We start from the raw sequence: 16,042 nt of genomic DNA on the forward strand, positions 1-16,042 counted from the left end.
AAGAAGAACACTATATAATGATCAAGGGATCAATCCAAGAAGAAGATATAACGATTGTAAATATTTATGCACCCAACGTAGGAGCACCTCAATACATAAAGCAAATGCTAACAGCCATAAAAGGGGAAATCGACAGTAACACAGTAATAGTAGGGGACTTTAAAACCCCACTTTCACCAATGGACAAATCATCCAAAATGAAAATAAATAAGAAACACAAGCTTTAAATGACACATTAAAGAAAATGAACTTACTTGATATATATATAGGACATCCCATCCAAAAACAACAGAATACACTTTCTTCTCAAGTGCTCATGGAACATTCTCCAGGATAGATCATATCTTTGGTCACAAATCAAGCCTTGGTAAATTTAAGAAAATTGAAATCGTATCACGTATCTTTTCTGACCACAACACTGAGACTAGATATCAATTACAGGAAAAAATCTGTAAAAACTACAAACACATGGGCTAAACAATATGCTACTAAATAACCAAGAGATCACGGAAGAAATCAAAGATAAAATTTTAAAAATACCTAGAAACAAATGACAATGAAAACATGATGACACAAAACCTATGGGATGCAGCAAAAGCAGTTCTAAGAGGGAAGTTTATAGCAATACAAACCTACCTCAAGAAACAAGAAACATCTCAAATAAACAACCTAAAGTTACATCTAAAGCAATTAGAGAAAGAACAGAAAACCCCCAAAGTTAGCAGAAGGAAAGAAATCATAAACAACAGATCAGAAATAACTGAAAAAGAAATGAAGGAAACAATAGCAAAGATCAATAAAACTAAGAGCTGGTTCTTTGAGAAGATAAACAAAGTTGATAAACCATTAGCCAGACTCGTCAAGAAAAAAAGGGAGAAGACTCAAATCAATAGAATTAGAAATGAAAAAGAAGAAGTAACAACTGACACTGCAGAAATACATAGGATCATGAGAGATTACTACAAGCAACTATATGCCAATAAAATGGACAACCTGGAAGAAATGGACACATTCTTAGAAATGCACAACCTGCCGAGACTGAACCAGGAAGAAACAGAAAATATAAACAGACCAATCACAAGCACTGAAATTGAAACTGTGATTAAAAATCTTCCAACAAACAAAAGCCCAGGACCAGATGGCTTCACAGGCGAATTCTATCAAACATTTAGAGACGAGCTAACACCCATCCTTCTCAAACTCTTCCAAAATATAGCAGAGGGAAGAACACTCCCAAACTCATTCTACGAGGCCACCATCACCCTGATACCAAAACCAAAGACGTCACAAGAAAAGAAAACTACAGGCCAATATCACTGATGAACATAGATGCAAAAATCCTCAACAAAATACTAGCAAACACAATCCAACAGCACATTAAAAGGATCATACACCATGATCAAGTGGGGTTTATCCCAGGAATGCAAGGATTCTTCAATATACGCAAATCAATCAATGTGAGAGACCATATTAACAAATTGAAGGAGAAAAACCATATGATCATCTCAATAGATGCAAAAAAAGCTTTTGACAAAATTCAACACCCATTTATGATAAAAACCCTCCAGAAAGTAGGCATAGAGGGAACTTACCTCAACATAATAAAGGCCATATATGACAAACACACATCCAACATCATTCTCAAAGGTGAAAAACTGAAACCATTTCCACTAAGATCAGGAACAAGACAAGGTTGCCCACTCTCACCAAATTATTCAACATAGTTTTGGAATTTTTAGCCACAGCAATCAGAGAAGGAAAAGAAATAAAAGGAATCCAGATCAGAAAAGAAGTAAAGCTGTCACTGTTTGCAGATGACATGATACTATACATAGAGAAATCCTAAAGATGCTACGAGAAATCCTAAAGATGCTACCAGAAAACTACTAGAGCTAATCAATGAATTTGGTAAAGTAGCAGGATACAAAATTAATGCACAGAAATTTCTTGCATTCCTATACACTAATGATGAAAAATCTGAAAGAGAAATTAAGGAAACACTCCCATTTACCACTGCAACAAAAAGAATAACATACCTAGGAATAAACCTACCTAACGAGACAAAAGAACTGTATGCAGAAAACAATAAGACACTGATGAAAGAAATTAAACACGATACAAACAGTTGGAGAGATATATCATGTTCTTGGATTGGAAGAATCAACACTGTGAAAATGACTACACTACTCAAGACAATCTACAGATTCAGGTCACTCCCTATCAAACTACCAATGGCATTTTTCATAGAACTAGAACAAAAAATTTCACAATTTGTATGGAAACACAAAGGACCCCGAATAGCCAAAGCAATCTTGAGAAACAAAAACGGAGCTGGAGGAATCAAGCTCCCTGACTTCAGACTATACTACAAAGCTACAGTAATCAAGACAGTATGGTACTGGCACAAAACCAGAAATATACATCAATGGAACAGGATAGAAAGCCCAGAGATAAACTCACGCACATATGGTCACCTTATCCTTGATAAAGGAGGCAAGAATATACAGTGGAGAAAAGACAGCCCCTTCAATAAGTGGTGCTGGGAAAACTGGACAGCTACATGCAAAAGAATGAAATTAGAACACTCCCTAACACCATACACAAAAATAAACTCAAAATGGATTAAAGACCTAAATGTAAGGCCAAACACTATAAAACTCTTAGAGGAAATCATAGGCAGGACACTCTATGACATAAATCACAGCAAGATCCTTTTTGGCCCACCTCCTAGAGAAATGGAAATAAAAACAAAAATAAACAAATGGGACCTAATGAAACTTAAAAGCTTTTGCACAGCAAAGGAAACCATAAACATGATGAAAAGACAACCCACAGAATGGGAGAAAATATTTGCAAACGAGTCAACTGACAAAGGATTAATGTCCAAAATTTACAAGCAGCTTATGCAGCTTGATATCAAAAAAACAAACAACCCAATCCAAAAATGGGCAGAAGACCTAAATAAACATTTCTCCAAAGAAGATATACAGATTACCAACAAACACATGAAAGGATGCCAACATCACTAATCATTAGAGAAATGTGAATCAAAACTACAATGAGGTATCACCTCACACCAGTCAGAATGGCCATCACCAAAAAATCTACAAACAATAAATGCTGGAGAGGGTGTGGAGAAAAGGGAACCCTCTTGCACTGTTGGTGGGAATGTAAATTGATACAGCCACTATGGAGAACAATACAGAGGTTCCTCAAAAAACTAAAAATAGAACTACCATACAACCCAGCAATCCCACTACTGGGCGTATACCCTGAGAAACCCAGAATTCAAAAAGAGTCATGTACCACAATGTTCATTGCAGCTCTACTTACAATAGCCAGGACATGGAAGCAACCTAAGTGTCCACTGACACATGAATGAATAAAGAAGATGTGGCCCATATATACAATGGAATATTACTCAGCCATAAAAAGAAATGAAACTGAGTCATTTGTAGTGAGGTGGATGCACCTAGAGTCTGTCATAAGGAGTGAAGCAAGTCAGAAAGAAAAACAAATACCGTATGCTAACACATGTATATGGAATCTAAAAAAAACAAAAAAATGGTTCTAAAGAACCTAGGTGCAGGACAGGAGTAAAGATGCAGACGTAGAGAATGGACTTGAGGACACGGGGAGGGGCAAGGGTAAGCTGGGATGAAGTGAGAGAGTAGCGTGGACATGTATACACTACCAAATGTAAAATAGATAGCTAGTGGGAAGCAGCTGCATAGCACAGGGAGATCAGCTCGGTGCTTTGTGACCACCTAGAAGGGTGGGATAGGGAGAGTGGGAGGGAGTCGCAAGAGGGAGGGGTTATGGGGATATATGTGTATGTATACCTGATTCACTTTGTTTTAAGCAGAAACTAACACACCATTGTAAAGCAATTATACTCCAATAAAGATGTTAAAAAAAAGAAAGAAAGGAAGAATCGGTCTCTTGTTTGGTGGCAGTCAGGCTCTCTTCCTGGAGCCGTGCTGTTGGCAGGTCTGAAACAGTCCTGAGCTCCACAGTGAGGCCACGTGTAATTGATGGTAAAGCCTAGAATAGCCTTGCTGGACTTGAATCTAGAAGACTATGTATATTTATTTATTAAACTTTGATTCCATGACAAAAAGACTGTGTTTGATTTCTTCAGAAGGACTTGCCTAGCTGAGGGAATCCTGACACAAAGGAAACTCAAACTACATAGAAGCAAAACAAACACATACGGTGTGGCTCTCCTAATTTATCAATTGCATGAAGATGAAACCCTGATAGTGAGTAATTTACTGGGGCAAAGACCATGTCTCATTCATTTTTTATTTCCCAGCATCTAATCATAGTGTCTGGCATATGGTAGGCATTCTGTAAACATTCAGTGAACTGAACTGGACTGTGTTGTTTCATATCTCCACTGCTGGTCTCCTTTCATCCGGGTAACAACTGTATTTGACCTTGGCTCAGCCTTCACTTCCTCAGAAAGACCCTCCCTGACCTCCCCAACTTGATCCATTCCCCCTAGTATTTACAGTTGTATTATTATGCACTCTCCTTCAAAGCACCTATCACAACTATAATTTTATATTTATTTACAAGGCTCTTTGAGATAAACAATACAAACCATAAACAATAAAGTCAAAGGAGGCATCATGCCGGGCGAGGCAGCCTCAGACGGCCCACGGAGCTGCAGCCGCCCTTCGAGCCTTCCTTGCCGACACATGCTCCAGTTCCTGCTTGGATTTACTCTTGGCAACGTGGTGGGAACGTATCTGGCTCAGAACTATGACATACCAAACCTGGCTAAAAAACCTGAAGAAATCAAAAAGGACATGGACACCAAGAAGAAACCCCCTAGTTCATGAGGCCGACTCCAGCACTGCCTCCTGGATAAACTGATTGTACTGTTCTTGAGGGCCTCCTTTACCATCTGAACCAAAAGCTTTTGTTTTCATCTCCAGCCTCAGCAATTTTCTTCTTTGCTAGACCCTGTATTGCCTTACAGCACAAATGGGGCCACAAGTTAAGAACAACCCTTACTTTTCAAACATCCTTACTTCTTCCCTTCCTCCTTCCAGCCACTTGGGAGGTCCTGAGAATGGAATTATGGTGCTAGATTAGTAAACATGACCTTAAATTAGTAGTCTCTCCCTTATTTTTTGGGATTTCTACTACCGTTTTCAAAAGAAAAATTGATGAGTTTTGTAGAGCTGATGAGATATAAATAATGCTGATTTCACAGTCTAGCAATTATATTGGGTGTTTAAACCTCTGGTACCAAATTATGTTGTTTCAAACTAGTAATTAAAATGAAAATCTAGAAGCCAGTTTCTGGTGAATTATCCACTAATTTTATGTTGTTGTCAGGAAGCTCCATAGTTGCTAATTTAACCAATAAATCAATTTGCTATTCATTAACCAAGAAACTCTGTTCTGAGAACCCTATCAGGAACTGGAGAATTTAAAAGTATTTAAAGTAATGGCCTTTGTCCTCAGTAGAATTCATAGTCTAGTATGCATATTTTTCCTTAATGATGCATTTGATCTGGCTCTATTCTCTCATAAGAATCACACTTATTTCATGGGATTACAGGCACATTTGACACTACATGGTAGATAAATGAGAAGTTGTCTATAAAGGAAATTTTATGCCTTTTTACATTAAAAGAATTGTATTTACATTATAACTTTATAGTGATTCTCGTAAGAAGACTTTTTGTGTTTTTCTTTCTGCAACCATAAGTTACTCTTGTAATTTTTCAAATGTATAATAGTCCATTATTTTTTTTAATTGAAAAAAAAGTGTAAATACATAACTTTCCCCCTGGGTCAATACAAAGTGATCTGCGTTGTCCCTCACCTCCTTGTTTTCTCCCTGGATTCAGGCACTCGCTAGTTTCCTATATCCTTTTGCCAAAGATTTTGTGCCTGAACAAACACATGTACGGGGGTGAATGATAGCAAACTATATACGGTGTTTTCCCCAGTGGAGGTCATTCCATATCCTTAGGTAAGGAACAAAGAACCGCTTTCCTTTTTTGGTTACATAAGGTTCTACTGAATGAATATACCATAATTTATTTTAATCTGCTTACATATCTGTGCAGGGGGATAGCTCCAAGCTAAAGTCCTGGAAGTGTAATTTGCACTAAATATAAATAAAGGTCCATTTCATTGGGTGTTTTGTTCCAGAGGGCTTGTTGGGCAGCTTCACTGATGATGCCATTTCTGAAGACATTTTAGCAGAATTAGTAAACTGGAAGAATGGTTTAGAGACCTTTTTTTCAGACAGTGATGCCACTGATACTAAATGTGATTATAAAATGAAGTGATTCTACTTCTGTTTGAAAACATGGATCTTTCATACATGGAGATAAGTTTTGTCCCTGTCAGGTTGTACTGGTGCGTGAGACAGGTTAGGATCATATTATGGTTTGGCTTCTCCCTTGCAGTGTGATCAGGGGCAAGCAGCTTATTTTTCTGAAACTGTTGTGTTCTCTGTAAGATGTGGATGCAATACCTACCTCATAGGGCTTCCATGAGAAACAGGTGAAATAATGCATGTGATGTGTAGCACAGTGCTTTGCAAATTGTCCAATAAATAGTAGATATTAGTCCAAAAAATTTAAAAAGTAAAAAATAAATAAATAAAGTCAAAGGAGGCAAGAACTGTGTCTTTTCGTTTTCCGCTCATACAGTAAATATTGTTTTTGTTGGCTCTCAGTAAATATTTGTTAAAGCAGTGAACCAAGAACCCATAATTTTCATGGTTTCCTCTCATTCTAATAATACTCACAAGGCCTCAAATAATATGAAATACATTATCCAGCACACATTCACATAATAGTCAGAGCTGGGAAAGTAAGTTTGTGCTACAGGCCATCCAGTTAGGAAGAATTCTGATAAGGCAAAGGAAAAATGCAAATATCTTTCATTATAGCCAGAAGTACACCAACCTGGAGAATGCCATAGAAATTTTTGTGGAGAAATTTTTCTTCTTTTATAGGCATCTCAGTTGTTTTATTAAAAAAAAAAGAAGAAGAAGAAGAAGAAGAAAATAAAGCATAATCCATTAAGTTTAACCACTAAAGGTCAAAAACTCCCTAATATTGTCAGTTACATATGACCCAACCTAGCAGACTACGTATATTTACATAGTTTAGTTTATCACATGTGAGCAGTTTTTCTATAGTATTGTTTTCTGTACCTTGGAAGTAAAAAAAAAAGAAACACTGTCTTGATCCAAAATACAGTACTAAAGGAATATGAAATGTGGTGAATGACAAAGTTCTTTTCTGGTTAGAGAAAAAGAAAAAGCAGAAACTGAAACTTAGTCATGTTTAATCTAATATCTGAACACTTATAATAAACCAATATATCCAATTTTTCCAATCAACAACTTAAGTAAAATTCCAGAAGAATGATTAAGGCAAAAAAAACCATCCTAGGAGGCTATTGATTCAATTCAGTTGGACCATAGTTTTGAAGCAACTCCTGTGTATCAGGCAGTGTACTCAGCACAAACGATGCAGCCATGAAAGACGCAGGTACAGTCCCTGCCCTCAGGAATTTACAAGCACTGAAGGAGTCCCCAGTCTGTATCTCAACCCTTCACAACAGTTCTATCTTCTTCCAATTCTTTGGGGAAAACTCCTGGCCTCAGGCAGGTCCACAAGGAATGCTCTCCTTCCCCTAAGGGGAATTACTTCTCTTCACTTAGCCTGAATTCTTAGGAACAGTGCTATGTACCAAATCAGGTTTCAGTAAATATTCTTAGAATAAATGAAAGAAGAAATTAACTAATCACCCAACTGATATGAGAGGGAGCTGTGTAAATGAGGAGTTGGACGAGAATACCCATGGCTTGCTTTCCACAAAGTTCAGGTTTTCTGGCTTGACTGATCTTTTACCTGATCCTGAGACAAAGAAGACATTTTTATGGCTGATTTAAGTTAGCCTTACCCAAAAGTAAAAGTTCAATTTTCTTCTTTAACCATGTAATATGTGCACCAAATAACTCTAGCTCCTACAAGGTAGAAGAATCTCAGTTCTGTCACTTTGTGACTTGAGAAAAATTACAAACTCTCCCTGTGCCTATTTTTATAACTGTAAAATGTTGGTAATCATGTAGTAAATTTGTGAGGATTAAATAAGGCAATATATCTAAAGCGCTTGGTACAGTACCAGGCATAAGGTAAGCTCTCGGCCAGTATTGGTATTATATTATGCATGACTTGTAGCATTATTATCCCTCTTTCCATGTATTTTTTATTGGGGAAATCAAGGTACTGGTTAGATTGAAGAGCTCTGGTTAAAAGGCTCAAAACAAGATCCAGTACCTCCATTTAATCATTCTACAAATATTTATTGAGCTTCTGCAAGGCATCAGGGTTGACCAGCTCCCAGAATCAAATGGGTGACTTACTGGGGGCTTGGAAGGGAGAAGGGAGAACTGTGGAAGAATAAGTAAACCCGAAGTTAATGGGCCCAAACTAAGGTCTAAATTCTGAAGACAGAGAGCATAAATAAAACGGGTCAGGCACAGAAGTGAACCTCAGAGTCCTTGGGCAGCATTAAGTCTTAGAAAATTGTATTAACCTTTAACAAGAGGAGAGTCCAAGGTTGGAGAACTTTCTTACCCATGACTGGCCCCTACCTAATCTAGAATGCTAAAAAAAATTCCCCATCTTAAATGATCTTAAAAAATAACAGAGATGGTTTGTTGTGTTAATGTCCATCATCATAAAAAATCAAGAGAGAGAACACAGTTATCTTGTCAAGAACTGGAGGGCTATGCAGAAATGGAAGTCTAGTAATGAGCTAAGGATGAAAATCCAGCCTGGTGAGGAACAACGAGGATAATTTCCAAATATGTTGAGCAATAAAATGGGAAAATAAAAGCAGTTCCTCAGACTGAAGACCTATATCCCAGGTTGGCTCAAGGCTGGTCTTAAAGAGACTGAAGTCTGCAGGGGAAGAGGAGCAGTGGATTATCTAAGAATCCCCAACTTCTCTGCAGTGTCATGATTTGCTGATTGGTCTCCACCAACTACGTATCTGGTTTCCACAGACAATGTTCATTGTGAAATGCCAGAATCATCCTGCTAAAAATACACAAGACTCAGGAAACCACATTCATGGACTCAAAATGTCTTGTGTTTGTTTTTTGTTTTTTGCACTAGACCAGAGATTAGGAGAGGAGGAGATGGCTTGAGACATGTCAGAACTGTGCGGTGAAGGCTATTTGCAAACTAACATTCATACTTTTACAGATGCTGGAAGAATATGTGACTTGCCTGTGTCAGAGACAATTGACTTTATTCCTCTCAGCAGTAGTGGTAGCCAGAATATCATTATTTTCTTGCACTAGTTCCAAAAGAGCCAATTCCCATAGGGCAACACAAAGAGGGTCAGGTGACACCTGTACATACAATAAGCATTATAGGAGAGGGACCCTGAGCTTAGGGAACCTGAATCTTTTATACTGGACAGTAAGCATGCCTGCCCTTTGCTCTGAAGGGAGACACTATCTACATCTTCTAAGGCTGTTCACTGCACAAATATTCTGGAAATAATAGAGTGGGATAAAGTTAGTTATTTCCTTTGCTCATAAGACAGGGAGAAATGTGAGACTCCAAGACACTCCAAGAATTGTCTCCCAATATGACCTTGACACTAAGAGAATTCACAGAACATGCTTTAGTGCTTGGCGTCCTGTTGGTCCACGCCTTAAATACCTGTGGATCTGCAAAGTCCTTTCTGATTCAGGATGTCATCTAATCTGAACAAACCATTATTGCACATTCCCAAGAACATTTTCCTGAGCTTGTCAAACCACTTACGGGTATTCATTTCCTCTTTATTAAGGTCAGCACAAATTTCTAAAACTATTGTTTTTTACCATTTCCCAAAAGGATTTAGGGATTCATATTGTAAAAAGCTTCTGCAAAGTAGAACATCTCTCTCCCACTAGAGCTAGAACAGTAGTCAAAATATAGTCTATACCTATCATGGATTTAAGGTAGGCATAGTCCTACTTTATACTATGAAAACATTTCAATAATAACAATGCTCCTAGCATCCACCTACCATTCCACCCAAGCCTCCTAAGTAAGGATGTCAACGCTGAAGAGTAGCAAAGGCATGAGTCCTGGCTTTAAAGCTTACTAGCTATTGCCTTGGGTGAGTTACTTCGTCTACCTTAGCCGCCTTATTGTGAAATAGGTGTAATAATACTCACTCTCCCTACCTCACACAATTTTTGAGGAAGTCAAATGACTTAACATCTGTGATAGCATTTTATTATCAAGAAAAAAATCTTAGCCTCAGAAACTGGGTCATGATAGTATCAATATATTAGGCAGAGTTGTGGTGTAATCAGTTCTTTGCAATTGGATTCATGTGTTACTGGGTATACAGAGGAAACCTCTTTATCATCAAGGATTTGTGGGGGAGGGGAAGGGATGAGGCTGTTGGGTGAAAAGGGGAGGGGGTGGAAGGGAACACAATGTTATTTCTAGGTCAGAAGCCATTTCCAAATATATAAAATAGCCAAGGTTTTATGATACCAAACATTGGCTTTGGGTTAATTTTTAGTTGAGAATCAGTGAATAGAAAGAAATAAAATATACTATCCACTTTTCATTAATATCTTCATTAACCTGCCTTCCACGTTTTTGTCTTTTTCCAAGACACCAGTAAGACTACTGTCAGAGTATATTATTTTTCCCTGACAGTGTCAGTGTGGGCTACAAGCAATGCACAAAAGTCTCAAGAAAAAATAGTTTAAAACCCATAAAAGATGGATTGCAACTGGTGAAACAGTTCTCATGCTGCAAATTACAAAGACTTGGATCAAAAATTCTGCTCTCTGCCTAATTTTCCAGAAATGGAAAACCTTATAGACTGTTAATACAGTAAAAAGGCACAGAGCACAAGCACTCACAGATCAAAAGTGGGAAGCAAAGAAACCAGGAGAAAGTAAAAGGGACAGCGATCTGCTACTGATCCAAATAGTTCTGAAATAAAAACTAGAATAAAGATGAAAAAAAAAAACTAAAACATGAAAATACATTCTTATGATGTTGCATTATTTTCTTTAGGAAGAAAACTTGATCTAGATTATTTCTACTCCCTAAGATCTTGTACTCTGTTCTCTTTTCAGCAGTTGTCAAATTTTGGTAAAGATACCACTTAAAGGAAATAGATTTTCCATTAAAATTAAAGTTAACAAAAGCATCTCTCAGTTCCCTAAGTTCCCTTGAAAATGCAAATGCTTTGAATCAGCAATGGAATTAGATATGTATAAGTATGTTTCTAGTAGCATCCAATAGTCTAGAAAAAAGCAATCCATAGAGCTTCCAAGTATGAAGTCTCTTTCTGGAGAATAGTGAGTTCAGAAGTCAGTTTGTGTACCATGTGTCTTTTATGTTCTATTCTGTTTCCATTCTCGCTTAGCTTATTTTGACCTGTCTTCTAGTTCATCAATCCTGTGTCTTCTAGTTCAATAATGTGTTCACCTGGCTGTTCAAAACATCCAAAGTTTTTAATATTAAATATTGTATTTTTCAGCTCAAGAAGGTCCATTTGATTAATTTATATGGATTCCAATATTCTGCTGAAGTTATATTTTCATCTATTTTGTACATCATTTTCTCCATTTTCTTGATCAGATTAACCATAGTTATTTTAAAGTCCCTATCTGATAACAGCAATATCTAAATCATGTATGGGTTTATTGTCTTTTTTCTCTTGGGTTTTGGTCATTTTTTTTTTTCCTGTTTTAAAGCACATCTTGTAATTTTTTATTGACTGCTGAGTATCATAGAGACTCTGATATGGTCCTTAAAAGAGAGTTAAATGGTTTTCTGAAATTCAGGAAAAAAATGCTGGTGGATCAACTGATCCTGTCTAAGCTTGATTTAAAGCTCTGTTGTATTTCCTTTTTCCTAGGGTAAGGTCCCTACTCCTAGGGCTTGACAGACAGGGTCTCCACTGAGATCCTCAGGTTGTTTACCAATGCCCCTGTACTTTGGCAGCACTTGAATTCCTATCTCTCTCCCCGGTGTCATGAGGCTAAAATACTCCAGAGATCTGTTTTTTAGCCATTCAGATGTCCTTTTGTGCTACATTTCTTGAGGTCTTTGTCCTGCTTACGTACAGACTAGTAGTTGACAACTGACTTGAACAGAATTTATATGGAGATATTTGGGCTACTTTTCTGAGGCTTACTCCCCTCCAGAAATTTTCCCCTCTAGTTCTAGCCACTTTGTTTGCCCCAAAGTCTGATATCATTCTCCTTAGTCCAATAACAATTGCCACTTTCTTCTTATACTTCATTCACCTGTGCTAAAATTTAGACAATGCTCTCACAGGGGTAGCTAGGGAGAATTTAAGTGCAGCCAATGCGTTTCTCTTCTCTCAAGGATCATAACCACCCTTGTGTCCCGACTATGTCGGTTGCTCTCCAATGTCTTCAATCTATTATCTTACATATTCTGTCCAGCTTTTATAGTTATTTATTGCAGGAAGGTTTGTCCATTACAAATGACTCCATCATGGAAACTAAAGTCTACAATACAAACGTTATTACAGAGAACGCTTAGTGCGGTAAGCTTTCAGGTAGAAGCAAGCACAGATACATGGATCATGATACAAAAGAGAACCAGATACCCTCCTTAAGGTTGGTAGAGCAGTAAATGTTGTTCGACATGGTAGAATAAAGTAAGGGAGGATTCACTGTATGGTGGGCAGCCTACTATGATAGCAGGCAATAGAGAAATTCTGATTTACTGTAACGAACAAAAATAAGCACAATTCAACATCAAGGTAGCGACAATCAGGTGAGCACTTGTAACAGGGGCTAGGTGATCCTCAAAATTCTGAACTTTAATATGAACAAGGCTTCTAGAAGGCAAGGAATCCCGAAGTGAGGCCTAGCATAGTTGCACGGGTCTCTGGTGCCATTAATTTTCCCTGCCAAAGGAAGTCTTTTATTTTGCCTTGATCATGGCTAATCAATCAAGCTTAATCATTGAGAGGAACCACTCTAGGCTTAAAGCAACTTTGACTAGTTAGAATAAACAGTGACCTTGGCCATCAGTAATTACATAAGGAGATATATTTCTATCAGGAGATCTATACTCCATTACCACCCGTTCAGGTTCTACTGTAGGATTAGACTATAAGAAAGAACCCTCCATCCTCAGCATTATTCAACTTCATCAGTGACCTAACCATCCAACAGAGATCAGGAGGCATCCAGCCCATGGGATTTGTGACTCACAGCAATAACAAAATTACTTACTTAATAAAAAAATCATTAAAAATAAAGTAACTTTTTTTGCTTTAAAAAAGTTTAAATAAAAATATAAATTAATAAAAATTAATCGAAATCCTGCCTTTCCTTCCAATATATAAGTATTGCATTTACCATGAACAGAGCATTATATAATGATTAATATTTAATGTTTAAAGAATTAATATTTTTCACACAATTTTTACTTTCTAGCTAAGCCACTACAAGAGACACAGTATTTATTTATGCATCTCTCTCTACATTCCTCTTCTACCTATGAGGGAAAAGATGGCGTTTTCATCAACTTGATATTCCCAGGGCGTCATATGGTACCCAGTAGGCACAGAGCAGGTGATTAACAGATGATTAATGAGTTAATCAATTAAACACTGGGATGGATTTGCACTGATCCAAGGACATGCCCGTCATGCTGATATCAAGCTAAATGGACTTTCTGTCAGGTACAACTCTCTAATAAAAGTGGAGAAGAGAAAAGGATCTGGATTGTTAAAGGGCTCTAATTTACAGATCCTTTACTAGGAAGGATACAGGGTAAAATCAAAAGAGCAGAAGAGGAGAGGATATTTATTCAAGAACTGGCTCCGCCACTGTCTGTCTGAGAGTGTGTCTTTGAGTAAGGCGCACATTGCCTACGGAGTCGGTTTCCTCACCCGTTGAAGGGGAGGTGCGCTCACGGGCTTTGCAGAGTTCTGCAGAAGTGGTGAGCCCAGCTCCAACCCCCTCTCTTGAAACAACTACAGCTTCTCCTCCTGGTTTTTATAGGTTACATTTTTGTAATTAGGTGCCATGGTGAGAAGCTGGAAAAGCATAAGACCGCATGATCAGAAGTGTTTTCTTCCAACTTTACCAGTTTCTAATCCTATATATATTTAACTAGCTGAGAAAAAAAAAGAAGCTGTCAGTTTCTCTAATCAGAACCAAAAATTAAACTACTACTTTCACGGTGCTTACTTTTGGCAGATTTTCTAAGACAAACTCCCAAGACTTTCATAATTTTTAAACTCACATACTTAGTGAATATTTAGTCCATGTCTTAAATACCCAGAATTCCTGACAGCGCTTATTCTGAGAAGTAAGGCCACATCTAAAGGGACTTCTTAGTCTATTTAACAAATATTTCTTTAGAAGAAAGCCTCAGTTTCAAAGCAAGATAATTTAATTTAGTAACTAAGCTGCTAATTTACCTTGTTTATAAAATTTTTAGTAACTGAAAACATTATTCTTCTGTTTTTCATTCAATGGCCCTTACCGTGAACTAACAATGCTTATGAGATCACTGGAGCACTGAGAAGTCCCTCTCGGAAAGTGAATTTCCCCTGGATCCCTAATTTTTTTAGTTTTTTAATTGGGGAAAATAAATCTTTCATCTTCCTTGATAATCTTAATTATTAAAGTAAATATAATAGTCTCTAACATTTGGGGAGCACTTACTATGTACATCAACGCTATTATAAACACTTTAAATAAACTATACTTCATTGAATTCTCACAACAACCCCCAAAGGTAGGTTTCGCTATGCTCTCCATCTTCCAAAGGGGCAGCTGAGACACAAGCTCTCACACTTAGTGAGGGGCAGAACAAGCCCCACCCAAGCGCCTGACTCCTGAGCCCAAGCCTGGAGCCTCATTGCTGCATGTCAGCAGCCAATGCAGGGCATTAACGTCCTGGGAATGAAACAAACCAGGATGCTGAAACTTACTAAAACAACAGCCTTAATTTAGAATTCATGTTATTCTTTTCCGTTTATTTTTATTTTCCTCAGAATATATTTCCCCATAGTAAATTAAGTAAGATTGGATGAAGTAATGAGAAAAACACAAAACAATGGAGATGGAGCTAAAGTCAGCAAACCTGTCCTTAGCACCAGTTCTGCCACTAACTGGTTATGTGGCTTTGGACAAGTCTTTAAATATCTATTCCAAGCCTTAAGGGGAAAAAAAAAAAAAAAACTCTAATTGAACCTACCTAAAATTCATGGGGTTTTTAGGGAGCCATATCAATAGTATTATTAATCACCAAAACATGTGTGATAATTATTATTATTAAAGGAGTAACTGCAAATAATAGGCATGCTTTACTCTATTATACAATCCTAAACTGAGCTTAAAAAAAATATTCTAAGACAGTTTAAAAATGGTTTCCTTTGTTTCATGGGACTTTTCCTAAAGATAACAGTAAAACTGTCACTATTTCCTGTAAGACTCTTCATTACTCTGCAACTTCCTGAGGATGAACCACATTAAATAAACTATAGAGAGGCCACAGTTAGAAGACATGGTACTTAGCAAACTCTACTTAAGTTTATTCATTTTATAGAACAGATGCCTTGCCTTTTGTTTTTCAGAAAGAAAGAAATTTAAATTAAAAGCACATATTTTTTGATATATTTATGTCAAATAAAATCTAGTCTACAAGTGGAAATACTAAATAGTAAGATTTGGTCGGTATGTGATCTTATGGTAGAATTTCCACTGGGATTGTTCCTTTCTTTCATACCTTACCTTTTTCATAGTAGGAAGTCAGGCTCTGGCAGTGACTTCATCCTGTTACCTGAAACCAAAGACATGGTGTTATTTCCACAACAAGCTAAAAAGAAACCTCCTATTCTTAAATTTGCTAGTTGTATGTTCCAAGTCGAAATTACATTTCCATCATATTCAGGATTTGCCCATATAAAAATATGTGCTAACACCTTTATGTGTAGACATTTTATAACCATTTAGGTCAACTGAGCTTTAAAC

At 37.2% G+C, this 16,042-nt stretch overlaps 1 protein-coding gene and 1 pseudogene across 17 annotated transcripts in view; one reads left to right on the top strand and one right to left on the bottom strand.

Moving 5' to 3' along the window:
- The window catches only part of LOC309635344 (uncharacterized protein), a 334,869-nt gene that overhangs the window by 296,623 nt on the left and 22,204 nt on the right, over positions 1-16,042 (bottom strand). For all 16 annotated transcript variants that reach the window (XR_014248773.1, XR_014248774.1, XR_014248775.1 and 13 more), the window contains exon 2: positions 15,803-15,851. Coding sequence is in view for 7 of the 16 variants with exons in the window: in XM_082406396.1 (XP_082262522.1) it covers positions 15,803-15,811 (9 nt within the window). In the remaining 9 variants the exon portion in view is untranslated. The remainder of the gene's footprint in view (positions 1-15,802; positions 15,852-16,042) is intronic.
- Positions 1,204-15,796, top strand: LOC309635348 (short transmembrane mitochondrial protein 1 pseudogene; annotated as a pseudogene). Its single transcript has one exon. The product of its transcript is annotated as a short transmembrane mitochondrial protein 1 pseudogene (transcript).

Source organism: Balaenoptera borealis, assembly GCF_965194805.1.
Source record: "Balaenoptera borealis genome assembly, chromosome: 9".
Lineage (NCBI taxonomy): Eukaryota > Metazoa > Chordata > Mammalia > Artiodactyla > Balaenopteridae > Balaenoptera > Balaenoptera borealis.